The sequence below is a fragment of the Ambystoma mexicanum genome, chromosome 4p (genome assembly GCF_040938575.1).
Source record: "Ambystoma mexicanum isolate Mex_15411 chromosome 4p, UKY_AmexF1_1, whole genome shotgun sequence".
Classification (NCBI taxonomy): Eukaryota; Metazoa; Chordata; class Amphibia; order Caudata; family Ambystomatidae; genus Ambystoma; species Ambystoma mexicanum.
The window spans coordinates 290,062,712-290,079,246 of record NC_090927.1 but is presented as its reverse complement, the minus strand read 5'-3'; the positions used below and the strand labels follow the sequence as shown (position 1 = coordinate 290,079,246).

At 45.9% G+C, this 16,535-nt stretch overlaps 1 protein-coding gene across 1 annotated transcript in view; it reads left to right on the top strand.

The window, feature by feature from the left end:
• The window catches only part of PTCHD4 (patched domain containing 4), a 615,564-nt gene that overhangs the window by 182,327 nt on the left and 416,702 nt on the right, over window positions 1-16,535 (top strand). Inside the window, exon 2 of the mRNA XM_069605843.1 lies at window positions 6,684-7,164. Within this exon, the coding sequence (XP_069461944.1) occupies window positions 6,684-7,164 (481 nt within the window). The remainder of the gene's footprint in view (window positions 1-6,683; window positions 7,165-16,535) is intronic.

The following is a 16,535-nucleotide window of genomic DNA, read 5'->3' as shown; positions in this document are numbered from 1 at the left end:
GCGTGTGAACCGACAAGAAGTACAGATTTCACCCACTCGCTCTCCACGAGAAGCACGTACAAGGAAATGACGTACTACACATACCTTTTAAACCGCACCACACGTCCTACGTCACTTCTGCGTATACGCACTGAGGCACTATCCTCCAATTACGCAGGCTGACACTCGGATGTGCAGTTTTTGGTCTTGTAACATTCCCCCGGGTACAGGGACACGCCCGCGCATGTCACGTCACAGACGCGCCTGCGCTGTCAGGGCCTTTGGTCCAATGGAATCGCGTACACAGGCCAATCGCGTGTGGAACTTCTCGCGCACCCCTGAAATACACGCAACCAGGCCAATTGCGTGTGGAACTTCTCACGCACCTCTGAAATACACACGTCCAGGCCAATCACGTGTGGAACTTCTCGCGCACCCCTGAAATACACGCGCCCAGGCCAATCGCGTGTGGAACTTCTCGCACACCTCTGAAATACACGCGCCCAGGCCAATCGCGTGTGGAACTTCTCGCGCACCCCTGAAATACACGCGCCCAGGCCAATCGCGTGTGGAACTTCTCGCGCACCCCTGAAATACACGCGCCCAGGCCAATCGCGTGTGAAACTTCTCGCGCACCTCTGAAATACATGCGCCCAGGCCAATCGCGTGTGGAACTTCTCACGCACCCCTGAAATACACGCGCCCAGGCCAATCGCGTGTGAAACTTCTCGCGCACCTCTGAAATACACTCGCCCAGGCCAATCGCGTGTGGAACTTCTCGCGCACCCCTGGAAATACACGCGCCCGTGCCAATCGCGTGTGAAACTTCTCACGCACCTCTGAAATACACGCACACGCTCCCCCAGGCGCGATCGCGTGTGGAACTTCTCACGCACCTCTGAAATACACGCGCCCAGGCCAATCGCGTGTGGAACTTCTCGCGCACCCCTGAAATACGTGCGCCCAGGCCAATCGCGTGTGAAACTTCTCGCGCACCTCTGAAATACACGCACACGCGCCCCCAGGCCCGATCGCGTGTGGAACTTCTCGCGCACCTCTGCAATACACGCGCCCAGGCCAATCGCGTGTGAAACTTCTCGCGCACCTCTGAAATACACGCACACGCTCCCCCAGGCCCGATCGCGTGTGAAACTTCTCGCGCACCTCTGAAATACACGCACACGCTCCCCCAGGCCCGATCGCGTGTGGAACTTCTCGCACACCTCTGAAATACGCGCACACGCTCCCCCAGGCCCGATCGCGTGTGAAACTTCTCGCGCACCTCTGGAATACACGCACACGCTCCCGCAGGCCCGATCGCGTGTGGAACTACTCGCGCACCTCTGAAATACACGCGCCCAGGCCAATCGCGTGTGGAACTTCTCGCGCACCCCTGAAATACACGCGCCCAGGCCAATCGCGTGTGGAACTTCTCGCGCACCCCTGAAATACATGCGCCCAGGCCAATCGCGTGTGGAACTTCTCGCGCACCCCTGAAATACATGCGCCCAGGCCAATCGCGTGTGAAACTTCTCGCGCACCTCTGAAATACACGCACACGCTCCCCCAGGCCCGATCGCGTGTGAAACTTCTCGCGCACCTCTGAAATACACGCACACGCTCCCCCAGGCCCGATCGCATGTGAAACTTCTTGCGCACCTCTGGAATACACGCACACGCTCCCCCAGGCCCGATTGCGTGTGAAACTTCTCGCGCACCTCTGAAATACACGCACACGCTCCCCCAGGCCCGATCGCGTGTGGAACTTCTCGCGCACCTCTGAAATACACGCGCCCAGGCCAATCGCGTGTGGAAGTTCTCGCGCACCCCTGAAATACACGCGCCCAGGCCAATCGCGTGTGGAACTTCTCGCGCACCCCTGAAATACATGCGCCCAGGCCAATCGCGTGTGAAACTTCTCGCGCACCTCTGAAATACACGCACACGCTCCCACAGGCCCGATCACATGTGAAACTTCTCGCGCACCTCTGAAATACACGCACACGCTCCCCCAGGCCCAATCGCGTGTGAAACTTCTCATGCACCTCTGAAATACACGCACACGCTCCCCCAGGCCCGATCGCATGTGAAACTTCTTGCGCACCTCTGGAATACACGCACGCGCTCCCCCAGGCCCGATTGCGTGTGGGACTTCTCGCGCACCTCTGAGATACATGCACACGCTCCCCCAGGCCTGATCGCGTGTGGGACTTCTCGTGCACCTCTGAGATACACGCACACGCTCCCCCAGGCCCGATCGCATGTGGGACTTCTCGCGCACCTCTGAGATACACGCACACGCTCCCCCAGGCCCGATCGCGTGTGGAACTTCTCGCGCGTGTAGAACTTTGGCGCACATTTTTTTCCTGCCAGGGACGCTACCGCCTGCTTTCGTGTGGTGGACATGTATGGGCCTGTGCGCGTCTTTGGCCGTGCGCTGTTTTTCACTATTCGATTCCATGAATACTTGTTGTAGGCGAGCGTGTGGGCGTTCTGCACACTTGCCTCCTGTACTTCCCCCGTGACGCCCACATTTTCACGAGTTGTTCCCCATTCTGCGTGTAACGCCCCGTGTTACGCCTACTTTTGTTATGTGCGCCGCGCTATGTGCGAATTCGCTGTGGCCTTATCGCACGGCGTTCGATGACCTGTGCGCCAGCGTGTGCCAGCGTGCGCCGCGCACTTTTTCAGCACACATCCCACATTTTGCGCGTGCACGGACTTCCATGAATAGATGTGCGATGTTTTCTGTGCGATAATCGCACTTGCACTGCGATTTTCGCTATTTCACTGCGAATCGCACGTTTTCGCACGCGTGCACCGTTTTTTCGGCGCACATTAATTCCATGAATCGGCCTGTTAGTCTTTTTCACTCACCGTTCGCATGTTTCCTCTCTGGATGCTCGAGATCACCGCCTTCGTCACCGCCTCTCCTGCCGTTCACCCGCTCAGCTGCCCATAGGAGTGGGAAGTGGTTACTTGGAGAAACACAGGTCGCTTCAGACCTCTGTCTGCAGATTCTATTTTTTACTCTACCCTCTGTCTACGGGGATCTTCACGGTCTACTCAGCCGGATGGCAAAGGACTTGTGATATTGCTGAGGACCTAGAGTTACTTTATGTCGACGGTCCATGGGTGTCTTATCTAATCGATAATCAATAACCATCCGATCTCTACTACCAAGTGTACTCCAGGACCCCCAACCGGCCCATAGAGTTGGGGTTTGCCCAGAAGCACTTTAAGATAAGATAGCAGCAGATTCACGGTCTACTCAGCCGGATGGCAAAGGACTTGTGATATTGCTGAGGACCTAGAGTTACTTTATGTCGACGGTCCATGGGTGTCTTATCTAATCGATAATCAATAACCATCCGATCTCTACTACCAAGTGTACTCCAGGACCCCCAACCGGCCTATAGAGTTGGGGTTTGCCCAGAAGCACTTTAAGATAAGATAGCAGCACCCTTGAGATGGATGGGGGTGCAGATTAATACTCCAACACCAAATCAATAATGACAACTCAATGGTTTGGCAAAAGGAGTCCGTTTAAAGACAAGTACAAAAAACGGGGAGTCTCATGAATATCAGCGGATGCGTGATCTTCTCTCTCGCTTCACAACTCCAACGAACTTCATAAAAACACATAATTTATACTGAAAACTCATCATCACTGACGTTTTAACGCTTAAATGTTGGCATGCAATTCTATTGGTTCAGGAAAGGTAACTTTAATATAGGTACTATATCTGTATATGGTAACGGAGTAAGGGGATTGGGTAAACACTGTCAGGTGGGGCATCTAAGCCCTTCCCTTAAAATGGCTGTTGTAGACGTCACTAAAAGTACAACGACCCATTGGTTCTACTATCTATAGGACCCTAGATTACTTGGTCCACTATGATTGGATTGGCGCCAACTCCACTCATACTTTTCCATTTTGCCTAGCAGCACGCAGAATGGTCATCCAGGTGCAGGGTGCCCCTTAGCTCCCCGAACTTTCTCCAATAATTGTTACAATCAGTCATCACTTTAGTGGCCATGTGTCAATTATTTCCCTGTGGTTGGCCTTGAGACTGCATCTCCTGCCTGGAAAAGTTCTGCTCACTTTGCCAGGCCCACTGCCATGCGTAGGTGTGAAAGTCTCGCTTCTTCTCGCTTGGCTGGTCACGTGAGTCAGACACCGTGAATTAGCCTCTTTTTCATTTAATTTGTGTACTTGATTTTCGTTTCACCCATCACCTGCCTCCAGTTTCTTATCTTGACCTTTCTGAAGCAGGATATTCTGTTCTTAGCTTCAATTAATTGTAGCTACTGTTCGTCTATTCTACTGATACAAAATTGGCTTTCTTGGCATGATTTTCCTCTGCTGAGTTTCGTTTCTGACACTTATTCTCTCGATTTTGCTAAATATTAAGCACTCCTCGTGTGGCCTTTAGTAACCTTTGGTTAATTCTGCTTCTTGTGTAAAGTGGAACTATATTTATATATCGTGCTTCGGTTGAGGTAGATATGTATAGTTGGTGCTTGCCGCACTATCTTTCTACTAAGCATAGCAAGCCGCATGATTTTCTTAGCTTTCTTGCGGTTCCAAGCATATGTACAAGCGTAAACTGGTTGAATACCTTCATCATGCTTGCAGCTTAAGATTCTTACATTTGACATCGTCTTTTCACTTTTGGTCAACGATGTTCCTTGCTCATGACCTTTCGTCTTTTTAAGTCATTCTCTGGTCGTCATTTCTTCTATATGTGAGTCAGTACGGGTTCTCGTGTCGTCACCATTCGTCTTCCATTAAGACCTTTTTGGCTTCTTCAGGGACTGTACTTAGACGATCTTCATTTCGTTTCATTTGTTGATATGATTTTCTCAATGGGTACCTTACTGTCCATGGTTTCCTTGGCATTAGCACTTCAATAGGCATTGTTATTCTGATGGGTACTGGGCAGAGCCCCACTGCGGCTCTCTGCTGGTTTATTTGCTCATCATACGTCACATATTTCGGCACAAATGTTCCTGGTATTTCAAAATTGACTGTTGGAGTGCGGGCTGTACTTGGGACCTACTCTGCAGGACTGTCTCCCTTGTGGCCCCACCTGAGCTGCACAGCATCCGGCAGCTTAGTTGGGATGAAAGTGCAAGGTCCACTACAACCTGGCAACCCTGGATTTGGAGGTACACACAAATTAGGCCAGTCGAGCATGGCAGAGGGACTTTTCCTTATAAGTTAAGATGGCACTATCTCAGTGGGCACCAGCCATCCAAGCCCTAAATTCCTGAGCACCAGCTTGCGAGCCTGACAGAAAAAGAATGGTGTCGTGAGATAGTGGGGATCGTAAGGGCATGACAGTCATCGTGGGCATTTTGTTTTCTTCTAACAGAAGCAAGAATGTTGCCTGTTTCATGGTTGAGGGCGCGCCTTAAAGTAGGGACAGGGAAAAGACACAGGATGGTAACACTGACTTCTTCCGGTCACAACTTAACCTAATACGGTAGTGCTTTGGCATTTATGCTGATGTAAAGAATGTTTATATCAGTACATTGTACATCTGATAAAAAAAATGTTTCATCCTTTTTTTATACATGTATATCTATTGCGATGTCAGTATTTTTGAGAAAACTAAGCAACATAAACCATAACGAACGTGTATCTCTACTCAACTTCTATAAGAACATTAGACACATATTTTTCCACAAGAAACGCAGAGCACTAAGTTATAGCAGTACCCGCCACCTTCTTGGAGTAGCCACCACCCACTTTATTTCTGGATTCTTTCTGGGTCAGTTACAGAAGCACCCCTGTTTTTATAAATCTTATGATATGATACGGCATTTATAACGCGCCTATACACAAGTGTTTCCAGGCAGGAGAGAATTATGGACAGGTCTCTATCTTACATCCACTGATCGATAATACCAGTAGCAACGCGTCCTACACCATCAGTGACAAATTATTTTACATATATTTCAATGTTTTCTTCTGTTTTGTAATGATTTTGCATAATTGTATGTAGCTCCATTTCAAACCATTTCAAACCATTGTAATATGGCGACATTTTGTGTAACAGCCATGACATGTACATGTTTCGATCAGTGATTGATCATCGTCAGGTGGACAAAATAGGAACAACAAAACAAAGGACGCATATCTCACTAAAATGTCATGATTGTCGCAATGTATTGAAAGCATATCAAGTATAGATTCTTATGAAAAAAATATAATATATATATAATTCTTCAAAATAAAAAAATATATCTCGTAGCCACAATGTAACTTCAAAACAATTCCTGCATGTGCCCAAATTTTTTCAGAGCCCCAAAGTGCTACATGCATCAAACATAAATTAAGTGAACTAATGTGACTCATGATCCTTCTTAACAAGAGCCGTTGGTTTCAATCAACTGCTTGACCCCAAAGCATGCCCCTCTCTGGATCAGAAGTGGTGGGGTTACCATCTTTGTACACCATGCCATATCATAAAAAATGTGTATTAGACTGCAAGGTGATATGACAAAGCAATATCCACAGCATGTTTATTCTTGCCGAGGAATTGATGCTATTTAAATTTGTTTTTAAAATTTGAAAATATGTTTTGGGAACGGGATTGAGAGAAATAAACAAATGCAAGATAACGATCTGAAATGTTGATAATGCATTTCTTATTTTATTTAAGAATAACATATCGTCCATTTTCTTTCCTTTGAAGGATGGTCGAACCAGTTTTATTGGGCACCAACTGGGTGGAGTCTTGGAAGTGCCAAACAGCAAGGACCAGCGCGTGAAATCAGCCCGGGCCGTACAAATCACCTACTACCTCCAAACCTATGGCTCGGCCACTCAGGACACTATTAGCGAGATCTGGGAGAACGATTTCTGCAACCTCATGCACAAGCTACAGAAGAACCACACGGACATCCAGCTCTACTCGCTGACCTCATTCAGTCTCTTGAGAGACTTTCAGAAGACCATTGGTCTGGCTCGGAGCAAGATCCTGGTGAGTCTGATGCTCATGTTAATGAGCGCCACGCTGTCCAGCTCCATGAAAGACTGCCTCCGCAGCAAGCCCTTCCTGGGACTTCTGGGAGTCCTCACAATCTGCATCTCCACCGTCACCGCCGCAGGGATATTCTTCGTCACAGACGGAAAATACAACTCAACGCTACTGGGAATCCCCTTCTTCGCCATGGGTAATTATTCATCGCAATAATAATAGCACTGTGCATGATGACAGGGTCGTACATTCTGGCAGAGGTTGGGAAGTGCAAAGGACTTTATACCGCTAATGAACATTCAAGCATTTTCATCGTGCTAAATTGATTGGCTCTCTGCCAGGGATCTGAAACCGAAATATGAATGGTTGTAGAATTTTAGGCAGCATTCAGTTCATACAAATATGAAAAGCGTGTTGCACAATGTGGAAAGAGTATTCACAACAATGAAATCACTGCAGCATACCAATGTCAGGAAAGAAGGAAGGAAGGAAGGAAGGAAGGAAGGAAGGAAGGAAGGAAGGAAGGAAGGAAGGAAGGAAGGAAGGAAGGAAGGAAGGAAGGAAGGAAGGAAGGAAGGAAGGAAGGAAGGAAGGAAGGAAGGAAGGAAGGAAGGAAGGAAGGAAGGAAGGAAGGAAGGAAGGAAGGAAGGAAGGGAGGGAGGGAGGGAGGGAGGGAGGGAGGGAGGGAGGGAGGGAGGGAGGGAGGGAGGGAGGGAGGGAGGGAGGGAGGGAGGGAGGGAGGTGAACGAAGGGGAGGGGAAGGGAGGAAGGAAGGAAGGAAGGAAGGAAGGAAGGAAGGAAGGAAGGAAGGAAGGAAGGAAGGAAGGAAGGAAGGAAGGAAGGAAGGAAGGAAGGAAGGAAGGAAGGAAGGAAGGAAGGAAGGAGGGAGGGAGGGAGGGAGGGAGGTGAACGAAGGGGAGGGGAAGGAAGGAAGGAAGGAAGGAAGGAAGGAAGGAAGGAAGGAAGGAAGGAAGGAAGGAAGGAAGGAAGGAAGGAAGGAAGGAAGGAAGGAAGGAAGGAAGGAAGGAAGGAAGGAGGGAGGGAGGGAGGGAGGGAGGTGAACAAAGGGGAGGGGAAGGAAGGAAGGAAGGCAGGAAGGAAGGAAGGAAGGAAAGAAGGAAGGAAGGAAGGAAGGAAGGAAGGAAGGAAGGAAGGAAGGAAGGAAGGAAGGAAGGAAGGAAGGAAGGAAGGAAGGAAGGAAGGAAGGAAGGAAGGAAGGAAGGAAGGAAGGAAGGGAGGGAGGGAGGGAGGGAGGGAGGGAGGGAGGGAGGGAGGGAGGGAAGCTTGGGGAAAGAAGGCTGGAGAGACTGAGAGCCTTTGTGGAATATCACTGTAAACTATATCACCGTGCATATTTATTGACAATGGTGTAGAGCAGGATATAGATTTAGAAACCAGTACGTTTTCACTGAACAGTTTATTTCTGTAGCATAACATCTCCAGCAAAAGAAAAATAAGGTCTTAATTATTTTATTGAAGCTCTTTTTATTCAGGAACTGTACACTTTCCGAGAAGTCATGCAGTGAACGCATCCAGCTAGCAGAGCGCTTCAGGCTCTTGCCAGCCCCCAGGGTCCCGGTTTAAGAGTCGACGAAGGGGCTCCATGTCGATTGGACACATGTGGTAACGATGCCTTTACCCTCTTTCTTTAATTGCACTGGGCAGTGCTGTTCCCAGAGCGGAAAGAAAATGCACTGTCATCTTAATATAGCATTACAAAAATAAGCTTTCCCACCAATTAACTGCATTTTAAGTAAAAACAGAAATATGAGATTTGAAGCATCATCTTTGGGGAGATCTATTCAGAGCGCAACATTTCAGACTGTGATCTATTAATTAAGCTGGCAGAATGCCAGTGTTTGTTGCCCAGATCTCTTTAGTATGAGGCCAAGTCATCCAACGCTTATTCGATGTTTTCAGCAGCTCAGCTGTCCAATGCATGCCCGATCAACTGCTTATGTTAAAATGGCAAGTCAGGCACTCTAGCCAAGCACTCTAGCTAGGCACTCTAGACAAGCACTCTATGCTAATAAATGTTCATCCTTTGAAAAATACACAGGGGCAAACTGAATGCAGCTCTAGTATTTGGGGTACTGTTCTAGCATAATCTTAGGGCCATTAAACAGGCCCTTTTGTCTCCAGCCCTTGGTGATCATTGATAAACCACAACCATTCATAGTTTCTCCTTAGTTGAGAACGGCTGCCTATGGATTGCTCATGATATTGACCATTAGTACCCGGCGAGGGTCAACCAGAATGTAACAAATCATTCTGATTGGCCCTCGACAGGGAATTACCAGACTGGGTAACCCTTGCATGCACGTAAATGCCTTCCTTTGTTCCCGGCAGGGGGCGTGGTGGCCCCTTAGCCAATGAGGAGGCTTGAAACGGGGCAATCCCTGGGGACGGGGACTCAGGTATGTTGTTTTTTTTCCTCCACCCTCCTACCCTGCAAACTATCCCCTCCCTGCCCTCCCAATCCCACTTACCTTCTTTTTACTTCTTTTCTCAGGAGCTAACACGCTGGGAACACTTCTGTTCCCATCGCATCCGCTCCCAATGGCCGCCATGGAAAGGGAAAATGGACTACGTTTTCCCTTTCCCGTGGCCATTTTATTTTACTTTTTTTTTCTGTTCCAAAACGTGGTAGTGTTTCGGAATAGACACAAATCCAATTAGTACCCCGGTCTAACGGGCCGGGGTGCTAATGGCAATAAGCCCCTCAACGGCGGCCAATACAGCCTGTGGTAATGCCCCTGGGGCCACGTTAAGGCCGGGGGCATTACCTGGGGCGGTATTGGCCTGCCGTCTTGAGGCTTATTGCCACATAATCTTCTTCAAGGTATGGCCAGAGGTGTAGGTTCCAATCTGGAGCTGGCTGCACAAGGTCCAACATAGGGCCTCATTACACGGTAGGCGGAGGACCAAGGTGCTATTAGCACCTTGGTCCATGCCGGTAAAATACTGGCACCACCTTGGTGGAAAGGGGAATTATCGCCCTATTCCAAGGTTTGCGGGGCGGTAATTCCCCCTTCCCCCATTGCCCTTCCCCATTCCTATTTTTGCCCCATAGGGCTCTATGGGAATGAGGAAGGCGCTAATTACGGTGCCACAAATTGCGGTACCGTAATTAGCACCCTGGTCCCTTTGCGGGTTGGTTTTTAACGCCTGCTAAACAGCAGGCGTTAAAGTACCTACCCGCAAAGGGACCTCGTAGTAAGGCAGTAAGGGTTAACGGTCACCGGTACCATTAACGGTGACCGTTAACCCTTACCACCTTCCGTGCAATGAGGCCCATAGTCTCCTGCCAAAAGGCCTCTGTGTTGGCTAGTGACATACGTTTTACAATGCATGTGTATTAGCACCCGGGACAGGAGGGGCAACCAATCGCCGGCTGAATCACAGGATCTCGGCCCATGTTCCAAGCAGAATAATGTCTGCTTCCCCCATCCGACCCTCCCTTCCATTCACCTCTGAACTTTCGTTCCTTCCCACCCCCGATCCCCACTTACCTGAATTCATTGGCACGCACCCACTGCCGCTGATGCCACTCGGTGTTCCTGCTACCGCCATGAAAATGGAAGAGGGGCTCTCTATGGAGCCCACCTTCAGGATCCATGGTAGTATTTTCTTTCAATGAACTGCATGCTGCGAGGTGCCCCATTCAATGAAACAAAATACATTGCTCTTAGCACCTCGGTTTTCCCATTTTAAAACCTGGGGTGCTGATAGAAATAACACCAGATTCAGCTGGACAGATTGGGTGGTAACTGTGCTGGGGCCCATCGTTAAGGTACCCAGGCCTATAGCTTGAGCCCTGAGGTATTACCTTCTGATCCGGCCCGCCGGATCAGGTGTTATTGTTACAGTATAAATCTAATATAGATAGGGGCAATTATTCTGGAATAATTTGATGCAGTCATGTTTTCAGAAGGGTCATTATCCTAAGTGATAATGACCCTTCCCAAGGTCTATAAAGTTATTAGCACATTGTGGTGATATTAATGTTTGTTTTGGAGTTTTCATGGTGAGGTAAAGCATTGCTTTATTAATAGTGAGTAATCTCAGTAGACAAATTGAGTTAGTAGATTAAATGTGTTTTTATTTTGTTGAATTTAACTAAGGTTGACTTCATAATTGAAGCATTTAAATTGCAAACTTGGTTATACTGCCAATGATTTAACATTGTGATCAATGGCTCCAGAAGCTGAACCATCTGGTTGAGCGTAAGACAGAAGTATGTAGAGAAGGTCTTGTAAACGTGGAATGATTACCAACAAGTGGCACGTCAATGCAGTCACTGTGAGAACAGACTTGGTTTTTCACCACAAGTTAGGATTTTGAAAGTACACGCATGAGGAACCGACTGGCCATAGCTGCTGGGTGCCGGACATTGACATTATTGGTCCCAAAGGGAGGTTATGGATCAAGTGTTGATTTGTGAAAGGCTTCTTGGGCTGGATGCACACACACATTTGGTTCTGATTAACAATTGGCTTGTGCTTTTCCACCACCTTTTTTTGTTGGCAACATGATGCCTTGAGGAAGGATATGGGGCAGGAATTATTTTCACCCCCACAGCCGAAACACGAGTAGGCCAACACAACTGAGTGCGCAGACCTAGGGATATGATTCTACATTAATATGTCTGTAAGTAGAACATTGTAGGTAGGTGTCAATTTACTTTGCACACGATGTGGCACAGAATATTAGTACATGGGTATTTTCAAGGACTTGATACCGGCTGGGAATCAATACTGGCTTTGTTCAGAGTTGTTGATATTTCTTTTTGCACTTTGCTTAGTATTGCACATTGCAAATGTACTGCAGGTATGAGTGTGTCTGGATGTATTTGTGTGAATTCTATTGGTGGTTAGGCTTATGATGTTATGTAATCAATTGAATTATTCAGACATGTGTTAATTTGCTTGATGCTATCAGGTTATAAATGCACTATGCACTTTGTCATTTGCTTTCCACTTTGTATTACTTATAAATAAAACTTTGTTTAGGATATTGTTTTTGGAATTTTCTTAGGTTTGAGTATTTTAAAATTTTGCAGTATGGGGTTTCTTTTTGTTGTTTATAGTGATCCCATACTATACATTTTAGTGGGCTGACCTCATACATGTGCTTTCGCGGGTTGAACATAAGCATGCATTAGGTGGCATGTAAAAGTAAAGTATTTCTCTATAAGAAAGTGAAAGCAATTTCCCATGTTTAAGCTTTCTCTTTGTTGTGTTAAATAGAATGTTTCAGCCAAAAGGTTTCCTCCCAGAGAGGAAGTGTCTTGTTGAAAAAACTCTTGTATTGTGATTCCCTGTTTACATTCGGAGACAGAATATTAAGAATGCAGTCAATACCAATAGTTATTGACTGGACTCTGAACATTCTGATTGAATGAGGGGAGATATCCATGTGTTAATACCAATTGTCAACAACATTGCATGACATTACAATATCATTCATATAACTTGTATAACTTTAAAATTAATATTTCTGTTGCACAAGATATGTTTTCTTGCTTGTTTAATCACGTTGCTGGCTCACTTGGGCCAGTGCACATTTTGACATATGGTTCCATAATTTATAAAGAATGATGTGATTATTAATGAAACGCAATATTGCTTTTATATTTTTCAGATGCATCCATTCATTAGTATAATTCCATACAATAAAATGTTGCAAAAGGGTAGAGTGTCATGAATTCAGAGAGTTCCTTTTTAAACCGGGGCTTTCTGCAGCTCCTGTTTCCACTTTATATTTGTTAAATCCCAGTCTTTAGGTTAAATGTACTCAAGGTCCAATATCGTTACAGGGACAGTTTAGTTTGTAGAAAGATCCAGTGCAAGTATCTACCTACATTTTACAAGTGCACTCTATTTGTATTGTTGGAATACATGTATAACCTAGTGAAGCTGAAAAAGGCACTATTCCCACACCCAAGACTTTGAATTCAGATAGTCTCATTTTTCTTGATTTTCTTCTACACAATCATCCCCTGTAAAGAGATTCACAGAGAATGCAGATTTTGTGAGAAAGGGGTACTCTGGAAGTTGAAGAACAGGTGTCTGTGAGTAAATAGGCTTGTTTAAAAGTCTTATAAGTTAAAGAAAATGGGTTTTCTTTCAGTGTCTCAACAGCATCAAGCTGGGAATCTCTGCAATTTCTGGTGCTTTGAGCCAGGTGCAATTGGTGAGCTGTCTCAACAGACTGCAAAAATGCAGGGCAATTCAACAAGCGGGAATGGCTTATGGCTCGAGGAAGCTTGGGATAGGCTGACAATCTTAGAGTCACCAAAGATTGAAGGGTCGATGGGGTTTCAATGCAAGGAAAGTGGAGATTCGGCTTCAGTCATGAGCTGACATGACTGGATATGGCAATGTGGTGTGGTTTGAAATGTGGCCACAGCTCAAGTCTCAAAGATGTTTGGAGCAGGCAATGATTTCAGGTCAGCATAGAATGAAGGCGTTCAAAGCAGTCTAGTTTGAGAGAGTGTCAAAGGCAGCTCTGTTGGGTTATTGCAGTGGCTGAAACGCATTCGTAGTGCTCACAGTGGCTTGAAGTGCCTCAAAATTGCAGAGTGAGCTAAATGCAGCTTCCTTTGGTCCTTGGTGTGCTGTTAAAGATTGCCAGGTACACTAGGAGGCTTACCACTTCAGCAGGCTTAGTACTGGGTACCAGTGCTCCAGTAGCAGTCACGATTCCCTCCAGCAGGTAACTTCAAAGATTCCCCTGAAGTGGTTAGGGAGAGATTTTGCAGCCTTTTCGGAAATCCTTATCTTCAGCCCAATGGATAGGGACTTTGGACATTCTTTACACCAACACAGCTGCAGTGGGCTCTTCTACAAGATGGTTCCAATATGATTCTTAAAGATGGCTGTGCCTGATGCTTTTACAAAAGATGTTTCAATTAAAAGGTGGGTTTCCTCCCATGTATAGTTATTTTCCTACAGTGAATTGGTCCATTCCAGTACTTCTGTAGGGGCCAATCTTTAGTATTGTAACAAGAGTTATTCCTTGGGATATCAGCTCCCAGAGTGCCTGATCTGCAGGAATTTAGGAGGTCTCAAGAAGGAAGTTGGGCCTGGCAAATTCAAGTGGAAGGGGAGAAAATGTCCTCTCCAGCCCTAATGTCCGTCCCCAAATCTGGTGTTTGCCTGAAATCAATGGGAATCCAGTCATTATCTCCTGGTGTGCCTTTCCCATTCTACTGCAAAGACCCCTTCAAAGCACCCAGCCCTCACTCCACCCCTGTAGCTGTATGTCCTGTTCTCCTAGAAAAGATGTCAAAGCTTCCCAGTAGAGAACAAACAACATCTGGGCAAGGCCCGCCATGTGTTGTGGGTAAAACGTCCAGACCAGACGCAATACACAAATGGCTCTGGCCTGCAGTACATTGAAAATCAAGTGAAAATAATGAATGGCAACAGATTGTGGTTATCCATTTTAATTGGGATTCCTCATCTTCCACTACATTAAACCAGATAAAGCTTTCTTTTTATATTTAGCCAAAGCTCTGCCACCAGAGAAGTGAGGCTATGCAGTTGAAGGTATTTTTGGCATGGGTCAGTATGTTTAACAGACAATGGAACACAATGACTGTTGGAATTAATGTTGGTTCCAGCTAGCGGTTTTACATGTCACTTTGGAGCAAATTGAGTTGCACCTGCTGGTGTGTCAGTAGAGAGTGTGCAGCAAAGTACATGTGTGAACTGTATTTTTCAGTAGGAAGCATTTTGAAAGTGAGGCCTGCTTATCCAAGCCCACTTTCTGAGAGAGAAAAACCACCATGCATAGCAACATTTGAAAAGCTCTGGATTGCACACACTCACAGATTGCCTTCTCTCACAGGGTCTAGTGCAATACCAGTAGGATGCATCGAGCAGGTTTGTACCAGTCAAATCTCATGCGTTATTGTGCAACGGGTTGGGAATCCCATTTTTGTGTCAATGAGTGGAAATCCCATGCTACTTTTAGTAAGGATGTGCAAATATGCCCTAATTGCATGTTGGCACTAATGGCCATTACCATTGTGCTTCTCAGTAAAGGTATCTCATTGTATAGCTTTGCATACTTATCATATACTATATGTTGGTAGGTGAATATATACCATTTCCTCCTTTGAATATTGGTGTCACATGATTAGCCTTAATAGAGTGCAGCATACTGCACAGCGAGTCTTGTTTGGTGCCTAGTTGTACAGTAACGTAGACGATGTCTTAGGTCTACCTTCTGGGCATGGCACATTGGTGGTGTATGTTCTGATTATACTTTGCAATTGTATTAATGGCCAATGTACAGTGGATATAGGATGTTCAGTACGTGGTGTGCATTAAGATGTTGGCTGTACACTGGAGAGCTACTGCACGTTATCCTTTGTTATGTTTTCACTTCATATGTAGATATTGGCATACCCTGCCCAAGTGTATGTGCTTTATGGTGGCACCTCATCCTTGCAGTTCACATTTCTGTTGATTGTTTTCTCTTGCACTGTTAGTCACTTTACTATTCCTTTCCCACTTTGTTATACACAGGAGGGAGTGGTGATCTTCTGCGTGATAGTGTGATGTTTGGTTTTGTTGTTGGTGCCTTTGATTCCTGTGTAACTAACCTTCAGAGGATTGCTTGTGTGTAAGAATCCGTAGCTGATGTGGTAATGTGCTAGATGATGGTGTGATGTGTTTAGGTTGTTAATGTCTGAGTGTTTAAATATCTGTTCATACTGCTGTAACACAGACAGTATAGTGTTGTCTTCAGTATTACAATTTGGTAGGTGTGTAATATCCTGCACAAGAGTGGAATGTAGAATCTTTGTGATGTGTGTGGTGAGTGAATGAGAATTTAACGAATACAAGTTGGAACTAGTTTACCAGGAGGACAAATACGTTGGTGGGTATCTGATTGCAGGTTACCACTAATAATGGAGAAAAAAGAAGCTATATTTTACAAAGACAACTCCTGTTTATTTCTTTTAACTATCTCTCTTCAAATGTTTATCTTCTTCAGTGCGTTAGGCAGAACATGCGTGATGGCAGAATATTTGTAAGCATGTTTGTGCCACAAATGCATTGTTTTCCCTGTAATTTTCATTAAAAAAAATAAATGTTCACTTCATGAGAAACAAAATATATATAAAGGAGCATTAGAATCATGTTCATGCAGTGAGAATGTACCAGTTACATCCAAGCTGGGGAACATAAGTCCCATCGAGGAAGGTCTACTCCTTACTTTTCGCAAATAGTTTGGCATAATTTGTCTTATACTTTGTGCTGTTGGAACTTGTAAGGTTATAACTTAGGTACAGGATATATTTTTTAGTTGTTCTGTTGTAAGGAGCATGACGTTGAGGAACTCAGACCTTTAATAGTCCATTGTACAACCAGATTATTTCCGATAATTATCCAAGGTGTTCATTAACACGGGGAGCGTAAACTTGATTACTGATAGGTTGTCACCCATGCACATTGCTCACTTAGATACACTTCTACCAAAGTGAATGCAGATGAGACTCATTTCTCACAGGCCAGTGGATCAACACTTTGCACAAAGCGGAGAAAGAGGGTA